At 56.4% G+C, this 18,341-nt stretch overlaps 1 protein-coding gene across 3 annotated transcripts; it reads left to right on the top strand.

Annotated features, from left to right (window-relative positions):
• Positions 1–4,927: 4,927 nt before the first annotated feature.
• Positions 4,928–18,133, top strand: ZNF74 (zinc finger protein 74). 3 transcript variants are annotated; one of them, XM_055404875.2, is made up of 5 exons: positions 4,928–5,315; positions 5,606–5,676; positions 13,146–13,272; positions 13,578–13,673; positions 13,985–18,133. In XM_055404875.2, the coding sequence occupies exons 1-5, from the start codon at positions 4,937–4,939 to the stop codon at positions 15,544–15,546; spliced, it is 2,235 nt and encodes a 744-aa protein (XP_055260850.2). In that variant the 5' UTR covers positions 4,928–4,936; the 3' UTR covers positions 15,547–18,133. The 3 variants fall into 3 exon arrangements, with proteins under 3 accessions (XP_055260850.2, XP_088684529.1, XP_088684530.1); XM_088828403.1 differs by lacking the exons at positions 4,928–5,315; positions 5,606–5,676 and adding an exon at positions 6,930–7,068; XM_088828404.1 differs by lacking the exons at positions 4,928–5,315; positions 5,606–5,676 and adding an exon at positions 7,113–9,047.
• Positions 18,134–18,341: the final 208 nt, after the last annotated feature.

Genomic DNA, 18,341 nt, shown 5'->3' with positions numbered 1-18,341 from the left:
GATCCATGCTGGACTGGGAAGGGAGACGGCAAGACGGCCACTGGAGCCTGTGTCCCCGGGGCCCCCGGGGGACTCTTTGCAGCTCTGTGCTCGTGTGTGTGTGTGATTGGGGGTACAGTCGATCCTGTCCATGGGCAGCCCTGGCCCCAGGTCACCCTCTCATTCACTCATTCGTTGGAGCCTGTCACCCTGGAAGGTGCAGGGGGAGGGGCAGGGGGAGGGGAGAATCCGGCCCTCGGTCAACCCCCCAGCCCCCCCTTCCTGCTGAGTCACCTGGCCCCCCAGGGACCCCCAGCATCTGGCCCAGCTGCTCCCTGGTGCCTTGTTAACCATACCCCCCCACCCTCCCCTCCGTAATTAAAATACGGCTGACACAGGAGCCCTGGATTGCATCCCCAGGCCCGCCGAGCCCAGCTGTGTGACCCAGGCCTCTGCTCTCTCTGAATCTCGCCTGTGGCAACCAGGAGGCCCTCAGATCCCCAGGAGGGGGCCGCAGGGAGGCCCCGAGGGTGGGACCGGGTTGCTGACCGGCAGGTGGGGGTGTGAGAGCCTTGAGGGGCGAGGGTGGACGGCCTGGGTCCCGGGCAGTCAGAGGACAGCGGACTGGCTGTGACAGGGCAAAGACAGATGGGAGGACAGGCCCTGGGGGCCCTGTGGGTCCTTGGGGGGGGTCGCAGAGGTGTCGGCCAGGGTGAACAGGCCGGGCGGTCAGCACAGCTCCGATCCCCAGAGGCCGTGTTCAGAGTCAGGAAGCCGGTTGTGGAGACCCTGGCCTGGGCTTCGTCGGTGCAGGGCCAGGGCGAAGGCGCGGCCTGGGGCGAGGGGTGGGCTGGGGCGCCCAGCCGAGGCTGTGACCCCGGCTGTCATCCCTGCGGGGGGACGGAGCTCTGGGCGGGGTCCACACCCAGGCCTGCTCTCCAGTTCCTCCCTGGAGCTCCTCAGGGCGGGGCCTGCCCCCGGAGCGGGGGGGGCAGGGGCGGTCCCTGCACGGAGGTGATGACAGGCCCAGCTTGTGCCCCACTGTGCCCCCGGCCAAGTGCCAGGGCCAGGCCAGCCATGTCCGTGGGCAGCCACCAGCTCGGGCGTCCCCAGCCCGGCTCTGCGCCCTCACACTGGCCCTCCCACCAGGCCCATTAGCTCGGGGAGGAGAGAGGGCCCTGGGCTTCTCCGTGCACAGAACGGGGGCTGTCACGCCCTGGGATTTTCCTGTGGCCCCCCGCACTGTTTTCAGAGCGGCCACCCAGCCTGGAGGTTTTCTTTCCTGGGGTCCGAGGGCGGTCAGGAGCCAGGAGGGTGTCGTGTGCTGACGGGGTCCTCGTTGCCGAGGGACAGGGGGGAGCCACGGGGCTGTAACCTCAAGGTCCTCAGGGCAGTATGTGAAGTGCAGTGCCCAAGTTCCACCTCTAGGAGGCAGAGAGCAGGGGGCCGAACGCCCGCCAGGCTCGGGCCTCGGCGGCTCAGCAGAGCGGTGTACGCGGTAAGGCAAGCGGTTATGAAGCCAGCAGGAACGCGGCACAGGGGCCCGAGGGGGACAGGACCTCCGAGCAGGGCACTCACCGGGGGGTGTGGGCTGGGCTCTAAGCAGGGGTGGCACTCTCCGTCTGGGAATTCTGGAGGGTGAGCAAGCGAGGCCGGCTGGGCGGGGTGGACCGTGGGCCCTCAGGGAGGGAAGGCAAGGCTGTGGTGCCCCGCAGCACCCAGCGTGTAGGTTGCGTGGTGGGGCCTCGGCAGGCTTAGCTGCAGGCCTGGCTCGACCCACCACGCACACAGTAGGCGGCTTTGTCCTGCCTCACGGGCCATGGGTGGTCCCTGGGGCCTGGCCTGTCTCTCCCTCCCCCCACCCACGTCGGAGCCCAGGATGCCTGAGGCTGGAGGGCCACCCCCTCCAAGACCAGCGCCTGCTTTAAAGACAGGGTCAGGGCGGGGAGTGACTCGCCCAGGGTCCCAGGGCAGGAACGGGGCTTCCTATGGGGGCTGCACCTGGGCGCACCGTGCCTCGGAACGCCTCCTGCCCACCAGGCCCTGGGACTGGGCCCTGGCTCCTGGAGGCCCTGGCCACCCTGGCCTTCCCTGGGAGCCGCCCTGGGTCAGGTGGCTCTGCAGGGAGCAACTCAGCACCCAGCATTGACCTTGGCCGGCCTCAGTATGTGGCGATGGCCTTGTCTGCCTGGCCCTGGCGTCCACAGCCCTCACTGGCCTGGAGTGGCTCTGACCTCGCCCCGTGGCCAGGGGTCACCGTCTGTCCCCATCGGAGCTCTCCACACCGACAGGCTGGCCGTGCCCTTCTGCTCACGCCCTGTGGGCCGCCCCAGAGCCGCCACCGGGCCCACTTCTCCAGGCCTCGGTGTCGGCCCCGATCCCCATGGTGGGTCTGTTCCACTGCCCCTCTGCCCGCACCCTCCAAGCCAAGGGCCCCCGCCCCCTGCGCAAAGCGCAGGCTCGGTCTGACCGCCCCGGGGACTTGCCCGCCTGCCCCCCCACTCCCCGTGCCAGGAGCCGCCTGCCCCCAGGCCGGTGTGTGTGCTGCTCCCTGAGCCTCAGGTCATGGCCGCCCCCAGGAAGGCGTGAAGAGGGGCCTCGGCGCGTTCCCGTCTGAGGAGAGAAGTCGCTGGCGCCGGCGTCTTTGCTCTTGTTTTCCTTTCCCAGCGCAGACAGAGCCTCCCTCCTGCTGCTCTGGTCACCACCTGCGAGGAGCCTCCGCCCGGGGACCGATTCCAGCCCAGGCGGGGCGTCCGAGGGCTGGGCCGCCGCCGGCACTGTGCGCCCCGAGGTGGCGCCACACCCACGGGTGAGGGCTCAGACCCAGGCGACCACCGGCCCTCCTCAGACGCCAGGCGCGCTCCCTGAGCCTCTCCTCAGGGCCCTCCATCCCGCGGTCGAGGGGAGAGGTCCTGGGGGACCCTCCGCCCCGGGCCGGCCCTCCTGGAGGACCGTGCGCCCAGTACCCAGCCCTCACGGCGCGGCGCCCAGCCGGGCCCAGCGGGGTCGGAGCCCCGGAACTCCCGGCCCCTCTGCGCGGCAGGGTCTCTACACAGACGGGGAGGCGGCCGTCTGCAGGCCCCCAACCCCCATCAGAGGCATGGCCGTGCCCCTCCAGTTCCCCGTAGTCCTGGGCGAAGGCGCCCTGGAGTCTCCTCCACCCCACTCAGAGGACGCCCAGCCTGAACTCTCCACACTCCCCCACCAGGTGTGCACACGGACACACACCAGATACACACACCACAGACACACCACACAGACACACACTGTATACCCACACCACACCAGACACACACACACATACCATATATACATACCACACATGCACCACACACACACACACACACCACACAGACACACACCACACACCTACACACCATATACACACACCACACACAGACACACACATACACCATATATACATACCACACATGCACCACACACACACACACACACCACACACAGACACACACACACACCATATACACACACCACACATGCACCACACACGCACACACACCACACACACACACACCACACAGACACACACCACATACCTACACACCATATATACACACCACACACAGACACACACACACACCATATATACATACCACACATGCACCACACATGCACACACACCACACAGACACACACCACACACAGACACACACACACCATATATACATACCACACATGCACCACACATGCACACACACCACACACAGACACACACACACCATATATACATACCACACATGCACCACACATGCACACACACCACACAGACACACACCACACACAGACACACACACACCATATATACATACCACACATGCACTGCACACACACCACACAGACACACACCACACACTTACACACCATATACACACACCACACACAGACACACACACACCATATATACATACCACACATGCACCACACACACACCACACAGACACACACCACACACAGACACACCATATACACACACCACACACAGCATACAGATATACACACACCATATACACACACCACACAGACACACACCACACATGCACCACACACGCACACACACCACACACAGACACACACATACCATATACACACACCACACATGCATCACACACGTACACACACCACACACACACACTACATACACACACATATACACACACCACACACAGCAGATACACATACCATATACACATACCACACACACACTGTATACACACACCACACACAGACACTCACCACTCAGACACACACCATATACACACACTACACACAGACACACACTATACACACACACACCATATATACACACCACAGACACACACCATATACACACACCACACACACCGTACAGATACACACACCACACATTCACCACACACGCACGCACACCACACAGACACACACCAGATACACACCGCACACACAGACACACACTACACACACACACCATATACACACACCACAGACACACACCATATACACACACCACACAGACACACACCATATACACACACCATACAGATACACACACCACACATTCACCACACACGCACGCACACCACACAGACACACACCAGATAAACACCCCATATACACACAGCACACACAGACACACACTACACACACACACCATATACACACACCACAGACACACACCATATACACACACCACACATAGACAACACACACACACAACACATACACACACGACACACATCACACATACACAGACACCACACACACCCAGATGCCAGTGGATTCCTCAGCCTAGGGGGAGAGAGGGGCGGGGCCCGAGCGCGGCGTTCTGGCCCCGGAACCACACCTCCCAGAAGGCTGTGCTACACGCACGTCAGAGGGGCCCGGCCCCACGGCGCCCCCCGGCCCCGACGCCCCTGCGCGGCGCAAAGGCTCCTGGGGGTTGTGCGCGCCCGCCCCGCGCATGCGCCCGGCCCGCGGCGCCCCCCGGGTGTTCCTTTGTGGCCGCCGCGGTCTCCCCGTGGGCGGCGCGGCGGCGCGAGCTCCTGGCCGTTCGTCGGTCCGCCGGCCCGCCCCTGCCCTTCGCGCCGCCGCCGCGACCCTCAGCTCGCGGCGGCCGAGCCCGAGGCCTGGCCGGCCCGCGCGGACCCGGGAGGCGTGCCTGACAGGCTGGCGGGGCGCGCCATGGGGCGGGGGCGCGGCCGGACGCGCGCGGCGCCCGCCTGAGCCCGGCCCGGGGCGCGGCGCCGGCGCGCGGGGCTGCCGAGCGTCCCAGCCCCGGGGGCGCGGCCGGGGGCCGCCGCGGGAGGGCGCCATGCGCGCCGCGGAGGCCCGGCGGGCAGGTGCGGTGGGCTCGTCGGCCGCGGGCCTGGGTCCGCACGGGCAGGGCGGGCGGGGTCCGCGGAGGCGCCCCGGGGCCGGGCCGCCTTGGCCTCCCGGGGCGCGGGGTCGGGGCGGCGGCGCGTTTCCCGGTAAGCGGGCTGTCGGAGACGCCGGACAGCACAGTTGGCCGCAGGCTCTGTCTGGTGTGCCGAAGCCGGGGCTCGCCTCGGACGCCCCTTGAGCCTCCCTGGGCCGGGGCTGCCTGTGGCGGTGGACGGAGCAGCCCCCTTGACTCACTCCTCCCCTCCAGATCCTGCTGGTTCCCTCAGAGAGATTCCGGAAGATGCATTGCCTCAGGGTCTCCTGGAGCCCAGGTCCGAGGTGAGTGGCTGTCTTCTCCTCTTTTTGAACATCTTGTGCTTTATGAGGGGGGTTGGCATCGTCCTTCCGTCGTCCAGGGACCCCCCGGTCTGGGCGCCTGTGCTCGAGTCCTCAGGAAGCTCTGGGTCCGGGCGGTGGGGGGACAGGACCGCCGACGCCCCGCTGCGCCCGCCAGGTGAGTGTCGCTTCCGGCCTGGTACAGCCCAGCCGTGGGCCCGTCGCTCGGGACTGCTGTGTGCCCAGCACTGTGCTGGAGCGGGGTGGCGGTTTTAGTAGGTGACAGCTCCCAGGACATCACTTGGCTCATCTCCACACGCATGCAGGCCCATGGGATGTTTGCTGCGGTTGATCCTCGTTCGGGGGCGTCTTCTGGGAGTAAGTTAGGTAGGAGGACGTGGAACAGCTGATGGGAGGGCTGGGTTGCAGCGCTGGGGGTCAGAGTGACGGTAGACCGTGCGTCCCGATATGCTTTTTCTCTGTACCCAGTTCCTGACACAAGGCCTTCGTAGAAAAACGTGGAATTACGGAGGCTTTGGGGGCTCTGAAGGGAATTGGCCTTGGGGCTGCTTCTGCAGCTGAGTGAAGCACAAATCACTCCTTTTACAGACTTGGGGTTTTTGCTCATCATTTTGTTCCACCACCTACCCCTGTCTATCCTTCCCAGTGTTGAGAAAGGTGCAGTTGATAGAGGCAGAATGGGTGAAAGGCTTGGAGAGTTAAGAGTCCTTTGTCATTTTTAGGATTTGGTAATTCTGTTAACCTGTTACTTGAAAGGTAGGAATGACTGTAAAACGTGTATGGTGAGATGGGCCCAGCTTCTGTGATGTTAGAATGTTCTGTAAAACACTCAGGAGACATGACGAGCGCATGCGATAGCTGCGTGGCCCTTAGTGGGTCATAGATCCAAAGATTCTGTCAGAGGGATTTGGAAACGTATTTCAGATGGCGCTGTGTCAGTATTTAACTTCGTGTGTGTGATGGTGGTGCTGTGATTGTGTAGAGAACATCCATGGTAAGTACACGCTGAAGAATGTTGGCTGAGATATTCTGATGTCTGCAGATATCTGCAGATACTGTAGATGTGTGCAGCTGACCTTGAAATGGAGGAAAAAGCGGGGTGTGTGTTGAGAGCACCACCTTGGAAGCGCTCCCCTTCTTGTGCACAGATGTTAGTACTGAAACACCAGCTTCCCAGGGCTTTGAACAGCTGGTCCTCTCTGAAGTGCTCTCCTCCCCCGGCAGTCTCGTACTGTGGCAAGGGTTCTTCCCGGCTGGGACATCCCCCGTGGTCTGTTTTGACTCCTCTGCGGGTTGCATTACCAAGTCTGGCTTTCCACACCCTTTGCTCCCTGCCATGCAAAATGAAGACACACCGGACGTGGGCTTCTCCAGGTAGGTTGGGAGTGCCCCTAGAAAGGCCTCAGCGTGGCTCAGATCCTGCTCTTGCCTGTGGCACCCCCACACTGAAGCCGCGTGGCCGCTGAGAGCTCTGTTACCAGCACCCCGTACTGGGGTCTTGTTTCTGCCCCTCTCCGCCTCCCCTCTGCTGCCTGCATCTTGCTTCATCCCTGCGCGCCTCAGTTGTGGACGCGGTCTCAGCGTGTGTCCCCACCCCCACCTTCTTATCTCCCTGAAGTCCAGTGGAGTCTTCGTATCAGGCTTGTTGCCGTTCAGTCCCTAAGACGCATCCGACTCTGCAGCCCCATGGACTGCAGCACGCCAACCTCTCCTGTACCTCACTGTCTCCTGGGATTTGCTTAGATTTATGTCCATTCAGTCGGTGATGCCATCCAACCATCTCATCTCCTGTCGTCCCCTTCTCCTGCCGTCAGTCTTTCCCAGCCTCAGGTCTTTTCCAGTGAGTCAGTTCTTCGCATCAGGTGGCCAAAGTAGTGGAGCTTCAGCTTTAGCATCCGTCCTTCCAGCGAATATTCAGGGTTGATATCCTTTAGGAGTGACTGGTTTGATCTCCTTGCAGTCCATGGGACTCTCAAGAGTCTTCTCCAACACCACAGTTCAAAAGCATCAGTTCTTCTGTGCTCAGCCTTGGTAATGTTCAACTCTCACATCCATACGTGACCACTGGAAAAACCGCAACTTTGACTACGCGCACCTTTGTCAGCAAAGTAATGTCTCAGCTTTTTAATACACTGTCTAGGTTGGTCATAACTTTTCTTCCAACTGTCTTTTAATTTCATGGCTTCAGTCACCGTCTGCAGTGATTTTGGAGCCTAGGAAAATAGAGTGTGTCACTGTTTCCATTTTTTTCCCCATCTATTTGGCTTCCCTGGTGGCTCAGAGGTTAAAGCGTTTGCCTCCAATGCGGGAGACCCGGGTTCGATCCCTGGGTCGGGAAGATCCCCTGGAGAAGGAAATGGTAACCCACTCCAGTATTCTTGCCTGGAGAATCCCATGGACGGAGAAGCCTGGTAGGCTACAATCCACGGGGTCGCAAAGAGTCGGACACGACTGAGCGACTGAACGGAACGGAACGGAACGGATTTGCCATGAAGGGATATGCTCTTACTTTTTTGAATCTTGAGTTTTAAACCAGCTTTTTCACTCCTCTTTCAACTTCATCAAGAGGCTGTTTAGTTCTTTGTTTTCTGCCAATAGAGTGTTATCATCTGCATATCTGAGATTGTTGATATTTCTCCCGGCAGTCTGGATACCAGCTTGAGATTCATCTAGCCCAGCATCTTGCACGATGTGCTCTGCATGTAAGTTAAATAAGCAGGGTGAATATATATACCCTTGATGCTCTCCTTTCCCAATTTTGAACCAGTCCCTGTAAGGTTCTAACTGTTGCTTCTTTGACCTGCATACAGGTCTCTCAGGAGACAGGTGAGGTGTTCTGATATTTTCATCTGTTTAAGATTTTTCCATAGTTTGGTGTGATCCATACAGTCAAAGGCATTAGTGTAGTCAGTGAAACAGGAGTAGATGTTTTCTGAAATTCTCTTTCTTTTTCTGTGATCCAGTGAAGTTGGCAATTTGATCTCTGATTCCTCTGTCTTTTCTAAACTCAGCTTGCACATCTGGAGGTTCTCGGTTCACATACTGTTGAAGCCTAGCTTGAAGGATTTTGAACATTACCTTGCTAGCTTGTGAAATGAGTGCAATTGTGCGGTAGTTTGAACATTCTTGGACATTGCCCTTCTTTAGGACTGGAATGAAAACTGACCTTTTCCAGTCCTGTGGCCACTGCTGAGTTCTTCAAATTTGCTGGCATATTGAGTGCAGCACTTCAGCAGCAGCATCTTTTAGGATCTGAAGCAGCTCAGCTGGAACTCTGTCACCTCCTCCAGTTTGTTTGTGGTCATGCTTCCTAAGGCCCACTTGACTTCGCACTCCAGGACATCTGGCTCTAGGTGAGTGACCACACCATCGTGGATAGCTGGGTCATTAAGAGACTTTTTGTACAGTTCTCTGCATTGTTGCCACCTCTTCTTAATCTCTTCTGCTTCTGTTCGGTCCGTACTGTTTCTGTCTTTTGTTGTGCCTGTTTTTGCTTGAAATCAGTTCAGTTCAGTGGCTCAGTCGTATCCGACTCTTTGCGACACCATGGACTGCAGCACGCCCGGCCTCCCTGTCCATCACCAACTCCTGGAGTTTACTCAAACTCCATTGAGTCCGTGATGCCATCCAACCATCTCATCCTCTGTCATCCCCTTCTCCTCCTGCCTTCAATCTTTCCCAGCATCAGGGTGTTTTCCAAGGAGTCAGTTCTTCGCATCAGGTGGCCAAAGTATTGGAGTTTCAGCTTCAGAATCAGTCCTTCCAATGAACATTCAGGACTGATTTCCTTTAGGATGGACTGGTTGGAACGTTGCATGAAATGTCCCCTTGGTATCTCTGATATTCTTGAAGAGATCTTTAGTCTTTCCAAAGTATTGGAGCTTCAGTATCAGTCCTTATAATGAATATTCAGGGTTGATTTCCTTTAGGAGTGACTGGTTGGATCTCCTTGCAGTCCACGGGACTCTCGAGTCTTCTCCAATACCACAGTCAAAAGCTCTGATTCTTTGGCACTCAGCCTTCTTTATGGTCAGACTTACTGAGGTATACCTATACACAGGAAGAGTTCTCCAGTTCTATACATGTAGGATTTGGTGAGTTTTGGCGCATGCATATAGCTGTGTAAGCACCACAGTCAGGACAGAACTTTTCCATCACCCAGAAAGTCCTTTCATGCCCCTTTATAGTCCATCTTCTCCACCTGTCCCCTTGGCACCCAAAATAATTTTGCCTTTTGGAGAATTTCACATGGAATTATATATGTGATTTTTAAAAAATATTTATTTGCACCAGGTCTTTACTTGCGGCATGCAGACTCTTTAGTTGTGGTATGTGGGATTTAGTTCCCTGACCAGGGATCGAACCCGGGTCTCCTGCAGTGGGAGCATGGAGTGTTAGGGCAGTCCCTATATATGACTTATGTATGATTCTGACTTACCTCACTTAGCATGATGCTTTTACATCCATGTCCTGATTTGAGTCAGCAGCTTGTTCCCTTTGATTGCTGAATGAGACCCCACTCCGTTTTAGGCTGCTGGGCTGCCTTAACAAAATGCCACAAATTGGATGGCTCAGGCCACAGACGTGTACTGTCGCCTAGTTCTGGAGGCTGGAAGTCTGAGGTCACGGTGTTGGTAGGGTTCTTCTGAGCTGCCCTCCGTGGTTTGTAGATGGCGCGTCTCTGCGTCCTCACAGGTCCTTCCCTCTGTACGGATCTGTGTGCAAGGTTCATTTCCTTATCAGGACACTAGTCTTATGTCAGGGCCCATTCTAATGACCCCGTTTACCTTAATTACCTCTTTAAAGACCCCATCTTCAAGTCGAGTCACGTTTAACAGTTTGGCGCTTAGGGCTCCAACAGACTAATATGGAGGGGACACAGTTCCACACACATACCTTTTATATGTATGTGCCCACCATGTGTTTGTCTGCTCACCAGCTGATGAGCATTCAGGAGCTGATTCCAGGTTTATGCTGTTAAAAGTGAGCCTACTCTAAATATGGTGTACACGCTACAGCTGTGCTTCTTCTCTTGGATAAATACCCAAGAGTGGGGTGGTTGATTCATACAGTAAATACATGTTTAATTACTGATCTTTGCAGAGAACCCTCTTCTGGTTTCACTGATTTTTCTCTGTTGCTTTTCTTTTCTCTTTTCACTGATTTCTGATTCTTTCTTTCCTTCACTTTGGTTTCTTCAAGTTGAAACTTAAGTATTGTTTTGATACCTGGTCTCACACAGCATTCACTGCGATAAAGTTCATTCCAAGTCCTCTTTAGTATATGCTGAAAATTTTGATGTTTTCTTTCCCTTTTTCAGTTCACACAAGTTTCTCCAGCTTTTTGGCAATCTCCCCTTCAGCTCTGTGGTATTTAGGAGTCTGTTAATTCTAAACGGCAGAGGCTTTTCCAGGTGTCTTGTGTTGTTTCTGATTCTGTAATCAGAGAAGGAGCTGTGTGTGATTTCAAGTCTTTCACATTCACTGAGGCTTCCTTTATTGCCCAGCATGCGGTTTATCTTGGTAACCGTTCTGTGTGCACTTCAAAAGAATGTGTATTCTGCTTTTGTTGGCTGGAGTGTTTTGTAAATGCCAAGTCAAAATTGAATCATGGTGTTACTCGGGTGTTCCATGTTCTGACATTTTCTGCTTATGTATTGTGTCAGTTACTGGGAAAGATTGTCGTTAAGATCATCTAGTATAATTGTGGGTTTGTCTGTTTTCATTTTTTTTTAATGTATTTTGTGTGCTGGGTGCTTATTGCTGCTCGGACTTGTCTCTGGTTGAGGCGGGCGAGGGCCAGTCTCGAGCTGTGCTGCGTGGGCTTTGGTTGTGCAGTGTGGGCCCTGGCGGAGAAGGCCCTGGCACCCTGCTCCAGTGTTCTTGCCTGGAGAATCCCAGGGGCGGGGGAGCCTGGTGGGCTGCCGTCCGTGGGGCCGCCCACAGTCGGACGCAACTGAGCGACGCCGCAGCCGCAGCCGCAGGGCCCTGGGTGCTCAGGCTTCAGTGGTTGTGGCCCACGAGCTCACTGCTCGGCGGCACGTGGGGTCTTCCTAGATCGAGGACCGAACCGGTGTCTCCTGTGTGGGCAGCAGAGTCATTCCCGGGAGCTACCAGGGAAGCCCCTGCTTTCAGTCCTGTCAGGTTTTGTTTTGTGTACTTTGAGGCTCTGTTGATAGGTTCATCTTTGTTTGCAGTTCTTGTGAGCTCTTCATGAATTGATCCTATAGTAATGATCACTACATAATCATGTAAATATGATTTATCTCTGGTATCCCTTGCTCTGAAATCTTTGTCTGATGTTGATAGAGCTACCTCAGTTTTCCTTCATTCACGTTGGTAGAGTGTATCTTTTTCCGTTTTTGTTTTTTTTTTCACTTTTAATCTGTCTTAGTCTTTGTATTTAAATTGGATTTGTAGCTGGCTCGTGGCTGGGTTTTGCTCTTTAACTTCATCTTGAGTCTCCCGTTTCCCTTGGGGTGTTGAGCTTATCCCGTGTCATGTGATTCTTTGGTTGAATTTCTCACTGCCCTTGTGCTGGTTCTTTTCTCCATCTTGTGTCTTTTTTATTCTCTTTCGCCCTTAACACCTTCTTTTGAGGTAAACAAATACTGTTTTATGAAACGCTTAATTCTTCTGATTTTATTAGCTTTTCCTTTTAGTTACTTGGTTGGATTCTGGACAGAGTGAATTTTTTAAAGCTTTTATTGCAGTGTAGTCACTTTACAGTGTTGTTAGTTTCTGCTGTACAGCAGAGTGAATCAGCCATACATATATATGTAGCCTCTCTCTTTCAGATTTCCTTCCCATTTAGGTCGCCTTAGAGCACTGAGTGGAGCTCCTGTGCTGTAGAGCAGGCTCTCCTTGTTTTCTGTGTAGCAGAGTGGCATGGCAGCCCCAGTCTCCCACTTTGCCCACCCTTCTCCCCTTGGTGTCCGTATGAGTGCTGGGTTTCACCCGTGCGCACTCTGGGGTGCGCTGAGATTACTGAGCACACAGTGGGTCTTTCTAAGGCTTTTAGCTTTTGGTGTGAGCACAGAGAAGCCTTTACTCTCTGGCTAATCTTGCCCAGAACACCGGGGTTTCGGAGCAGAGTCACACAGAGAGTCACTGGGCCTTTCAGGACGCTTGGAGCTAGAGTGACCGAAGCGGGCACCACAGACCAGGGCCCAGTGTTGGGGGAGGGTGGGAGCAGGTGAGGGCAGGGACGTGGCCCAGGGAGAGCAGGGGGCCTGGCGGGGAGAAGTGGGGGGCAGGGAGGGGTCCGGTCTGCCCTTAGGGCGCAGTGCGGCGCCTGTCCGGGGCTGGGGCCGTTTCTGTCCACAGCACAGCCTTCCGGCCACACTCAGGACGCCTCCCAAGGTCTCCGATGCTGAGCTCCTCCGTCACCCAGGGACACAGGTGGACTCCGCCGTCCTGGGTGAGAGAGAAAGAACACGTGTGTCCTTCCAGGAGTCTGTGACTTTCAAGGACGTGGCCGTGGACTTTACCCAGGAGGAGTGGGGCCAATTGGACTCCCCCCAGAGGGCCCTGTACCGGGATGTGATGCTGGAAAACTACCAGAACCTTCTCTCCCTGGGTAAGATGGTGCCCAAGGTGAGGAGGCCAGGTCGGGCGTCTCTCCTCGGGGCTGGGCTTGGCAGGATGCGGGCTCCTTTCTCTGCCCTGGGCCCTTGTGGTGCCATCGGCATCTTTGCCTGCAAGTGGGGCCTGGAGGAGAGGGAGGGGGTGGACAGGCCCCGGGAGCCCAGCCTGCCCCGGAGGGGGCGTCAGTCTCTGCCGGGTCCTCAGACCGGCAGGTCAGCGTGGGCTCCTCGTCTGAGTCCCCTTCCTCAAGGCTGGCGCACGGAGCGCCCAGAGCCATGCCGCTTCCTCCCCGCGCAGGGCCTCCGGTCTGCAAGCCAGACGTCATCTCCCACCTGGAGCGAGGCGAGGAGCCATGGCGGGCTCCCAGAGACAGGCGTGCGAGGCCGGGTCCAGGTGAGCCGGCACGGAGGCGGAGCCGCTCCCCGCCGCCCCTGCGGTCCACTGCCGGCTCCCTCTGCGCCTGCTTGGCCCCTCCTGCCTCCCTGCCCCAGCACACGCTCTGTAGCTGCCTGGCCTCTGCAAGCCGCAGCCCCACCCGCTGCCCCGCCCCGCCCCTTCCCTGCCGCCCCGCCCCTTCCCTGCCGCCCTTGCACCCGTGTCCCTCTGCGCGCCCCCGCTCACGAGTGCTCTGGGCTCACCCTGCCCTGAGTCCTGGCACCGCCCCTCCGCCTGCTCTCAGAGGGTGGCCTCTCCCTTCCTTCCAGAACCAGGATGGGAGCCCTGGCCTGAGGTGGAGGAGACTCTTGTTTACAAGGAAGAGCCGCCGTGGGAGCCGATAGCAGACGGGCTGGCAAGGTCCGGTGTGCACAACCCAGGGTTCGGCAACGGGTGTACCTGGGGGGTCCCGGCAACTGCTCTGACCCGAGGCGAAGCCTCCCACGCTAGTGCTGCGTCTGCCGAGGAGCGCCGGCAGGGCAACTATGAGTCCAAGGAGGCACTTGGCCTGCAGAGCGCCCTGCTGGCCCAGCCCCGCCTTCCCGCGGAAGGAGCCTCTCCAGAAGGCCAGCTGGGGAGAGTGCGGTCCACCGGGGCCGGGAGCCGGCGCCGGAGCCAGGGTGCGGGGAGCGGCCCGTTCACGTGCGGCGAGTGTGGCAAGGCCTTCCAGCGGAGCGCGGCGTTGGCGCTGCACCGGCGCTGGCATGCGCGGGAGAAGGCCTACAAGTGCGGCGAGTGCGGCAAGGCCTTCAGCTGGAGCACCAACCTCCTGGAGCACCGGCGCGTGCACACCGGTGAGAAGCCCTTCCTGTGCGGCCAGTGCGGCAAGGCCTTCAGCTGCCACTCCTCCCTCAACGTGCACCGGCGCGTGCACACGGGCGAGCGGCCCTACAAGTGCGGCCAGTGCGCCAAGGCCTTCAGCTGCAGCTCGCTGCTGGGCATGCACCGGCGCGTGCACACGGGCGAGCGGCCCTACCGCTGCGGCGAGTGCGGCAAGGCCTTCAACCAGCGGACGCACCTCACGCGCCACCACCGCGTGCACACGGGGGAGAAGCCCTACCGCTGCGGCGCGTGCGGCCGCGCCTTCGCCTGCCACTCTTCGCTGACGGCGCACGAGAAGCTGCACAGCGGGGACAAGCCCTTCCGCTGCAGCGACTGCCAGAAGGCCTTCAGCAGCCGCTCTCGCCTGACGCTGCACCAGCGCGCGCACACGGGCGAGAAGCCCTTCCAGTGCGGCCAGTGCGCCAAGGCCTTCAGCTGCCACTCGTACCTGGTGGTACACCAGCGCGTGCACAGCGGCGAGAAGCCCTTCCGCTGCGACGAGTGCGGCAAGGCCTTCAGCTCGCACTCCTACCTGATCGTGCACCAGCGCGTGCACACGGGGGAGAAGCCCTTCGACTGCAGCCGCTGCTGGAAGGCCTTCAGCTGCCACTCCTCGCTCATCGTGCACCAGCGCGTGCACACCGGCGAGAAGCCCTACAAGTGCGGCCAGTGCGGCCGGGCCTTCAGCCAGAACCACTGTCTCATTAAACATCAGAAGACCCACTCGGCGGAGAAGGCCTTCAAGTGTCACGAGTGCGGCGAGGTGTTTGGCTGGAGCGGGCCCCTGGCGGAGCACCGCAGGCTCCATGGCGGGGAAAAGCCCTTCTCTGTCCAGTTGGACCCACGCTTGCTGAGCCCCTACTACGTGCCCAGCGGCCTTCTGGGCGCAGGGGCCTCAGACGGGAGCGGTGTGGGCCCAGTCAATGCCCTAGACGTGGCTGAGCTCCTGGGTGTGGCCCCACCCTCGGCCAGCAGGAGTTTCCCCCTGGGGAGCAACCCCGGAAATTAACTTGTGTGTGTATGTGTGTGTGACACACCCACCTGCCACCTGAAACACACCTAGAGGTCGTGGGCTGCTGGAGAGGGAGCCGGTGGGAGAGCGCGGAGGGCATCTGTCCTTCCCCCTGACGTTCAGAAGGCGGGGAGGGAGCGCTCTCCTCAGGTGAAGGGGGGCCCTGTCCTCACGACCTTGGACAACCGCCTCCTTGATTTCCATCCCGAGTTTCTTCTGTAAACTCTTCTGTGTTTAACATGGTAATTAAAGGGGAGAAAATAGGATCACAGACATTATTACTTCTAAGTGAACACTGTGTTCTGGGAGGGGAGAATAGGCTCAGATGGTGGGCCTTGGGGAAGAAGCAAATTCCCCGGAATTGCCACACTCACGAATTAGTGACCGTGCAGCCCACCGTCCCGTCTGGCCACCCCGTCCATGACGGAAGCAGGCTTCGTACCGCGGGCTGGCGAGGCCACCTGCGGGGCTGCCCCGGACACCACGGCGCTCAGCCCCCGAGAGGAGACGCCCCTGGTTGTCCCGGAGAGGGGGGAAGATGGCGTCCCTCTGGGACTGGGTCATGACTCAGGCATCCCGCTCAGTTTAAAGCAGAGACCAGCTGCCTGCTCACATCTGTACAGAGTGCTGGAGTCTACGACAAACACTTTTGTTAAAGTATGTATGGAGGCTGAATAACCACATTTCAGAAAATAGGGAATTAAGGGACGAGACACCCATAATTCTTAATAAAACTGCATTTTGCACTTTGGTGCGTCACCTGCTTTCTGACGTGCGTCTTCACGTCTCTGAAAGACAGTGTGTGCGGTCTGTCATTCTTGTCCCCCAGCATCCTCACCGCATGACCGGCCTTTCTCCAGCCCTGCTGTCTTTGGAGCTGAGGTTCTGGGTAGGGTGGGCTGTTCTGTTAGCTGCTCTTGTGCTGGATGTGAAAGTTACTTCCAAGCTGTCACTATTATAAACGATCCTTCATACACCATCTTTTTGCATTCTTTACCATTGTCCTATGGTAGATTGCCAGAAGTGACAGTTTTGAGATAAAGGAAATGAATTACGTACTGCATCATTCCAGTATGGTTTTGGTTGTGTGAAAACAAAGTGACACCGTCTCAGTGTTAGGAGAGCCGGCAACAGTGGTCGGGCACCACCCGGTCCTGGAGGCTCAGGCTGGTCCCACTGGGCTGGCTTCTGGGCCCTGGGCGCCGACCTACCGCTCCTTCAGCGTCCAGCCGGCTGTAATCCCTTCCCTTCGGCAAACAGGGAAGCTCTAACAACTTCGTTGGCAAAAAACAAGTAGAATCTAGCTTTGATTGCTACCATACTTATTTCTCTTAGTTTAAAAGAAATTCATATACAAATTAGCATAGACACACACTGCTGCTGCATGCCCAGCGGGGCTGCTGGTGCCCTCAGCTGACGGCAGCACCTTACTGCTTTGAGCAACACCTTTTGATAATGTTCAGTTGCTCAGTTGTGTCTGACTCTGCAACCCCATGGACTGCAGCATGCCAGGCTTCCCTGTCCTTCACCAACTCCTGGAGCTTACTCAAACTCAGGTCCATTGAGTCGCTGATGCCATCAAACCATCTCATCCTCTGTCGTCCCCTTCTCCCGCCTTCAGTCTTTGCCAGCATCGAGGTCTTTTCCAGTGAGTCAGCTCTTCGAATCAGGTGGCCAAAGTATTGGAGCTTCAGCTTCAGTCCTTCCAATGAATATTCAGTATTGATTTCTTTTAGGATTGATTGGTGATCTCCTTGCTGTCCAAGGGACTCAAGAGTCTTCTCCAATACCACAGTTTGAAAACATCAATTCTTTGCCATTCAGCCTTCTTTAAGGTCCAACTCTCACATCAACACATGACTACTGGAAAATCTATAACTTCGACTATATGGACCATTGCCGGCAAAGTAACATCTCTGTTTTTTAATATACTGTTGACATTTGTTAGCTTTTCTTCCAAGAAGCAAGTGTACTTAATTTCATGGCTGCAATCACCATCTGCAGTGATTTTGGAGCCCAAGAGAATAGTCTGTCACTGTTTCCATTTTTTCTCCCATCTCTTTGCCTTGAAGTGATGGGACCAGATGCTATGATCTTAGTATTTTTAATGTGGTTTTGAGCCAGCTTTTTCACTCTCCTCTTTCACCTTCAAGAGGCTCTTTAGTTCTTCACTTTCTGCCAAAAGGGTGGTGTCATCTGCATATCTGAGGTTATTGATATTTCTCCTGGCAATCTTGATTCCAGCTTGTGTTCATCGAGTCTGGCCTTTCGCATGATGTACTCTGCCTAGAAGTTAAAGAAGTAAGGTGACTATACAGCCTTGACATACTCCTTTCCCAATTTGGAACCAGTCTGTTGTTTCGTGTCTGGTTCTAACTTGCTTCTTGACCTGCAAACAGGTTTCTCAGGAGGCAGGTAAGATGGTCTGGTATTCCCCTCTCTAAAAATTTTGAAATGGAACATGTTCTTATTATTGTTCTTTCTTCAAGAAAACCATTGGAAATACCCTTTGGCCCCCCCTTCCACTGATGTCTCAATGCTCTTATTTACATACAAACTTTGTGTTCTCATCATACACACAATACGTGTATATTGAAGAAATGGGGGTGGAAGTCAGGTGTACAAGAATTAAAACAATCCTCAGTTGACAGTCATGGCCTGGGGATGCATTTACTTCTGGTTTTTTTTTTATCTGCATGTATACACTTTTTTCTTTAAGTGTAAAGGGCTTTATTATAGGCAAAATTATTTAAGTCAAATTTTTAAGAAATTATACATGGTCTGACTCATTC

This window comes from Moschus berezovskii, chromosome 19, assembly GCF_049115385.1.
Source record: "Moschus berezovskii isolate FMDL1 chromosome 19, NW_MosBer_1.0, whole genome shotgun sequence".
NCBI classification, from domain to species: domain Eukaryota; kingdom Metazoa; phylum Chordata; class Mammalia; order Artiodactyla; family Moschidae; genus Moschus; species Moschus berezovskii.
This window is presented reverse-complemented; position numbering and strand designations above follow the sequence as displayed.

What these genes read in the sequence shown, in the direction of transcription:
- ZNF74 (XM_055404875.2), top strand. Translation starts at nt 4,937, where the DNA reads ATGCGCCCGGCCCGCGGCGCCCCCCGGGTGTTCCTTTGTGGCCGCCGC. An exon ending in CCAGAACCTTCTCTCCCTGG is followed by an intron (nt 13,273 to 13,577) that starts GTAAGATGGTGC and finishes CTCCCCGCGCAG; the next exon opens with GGCCTCCGGTCTGCAAGCCA. An exon ending in GCGTGCGAGGCCGGGTCCAG is followed by an intron (nt 13,674 to 13,984) that starts GTGAGCCGGCAC and finishes CCTTCCTTCCAG; the next exon opens with AACCAGGATGGGAGCCCTGG.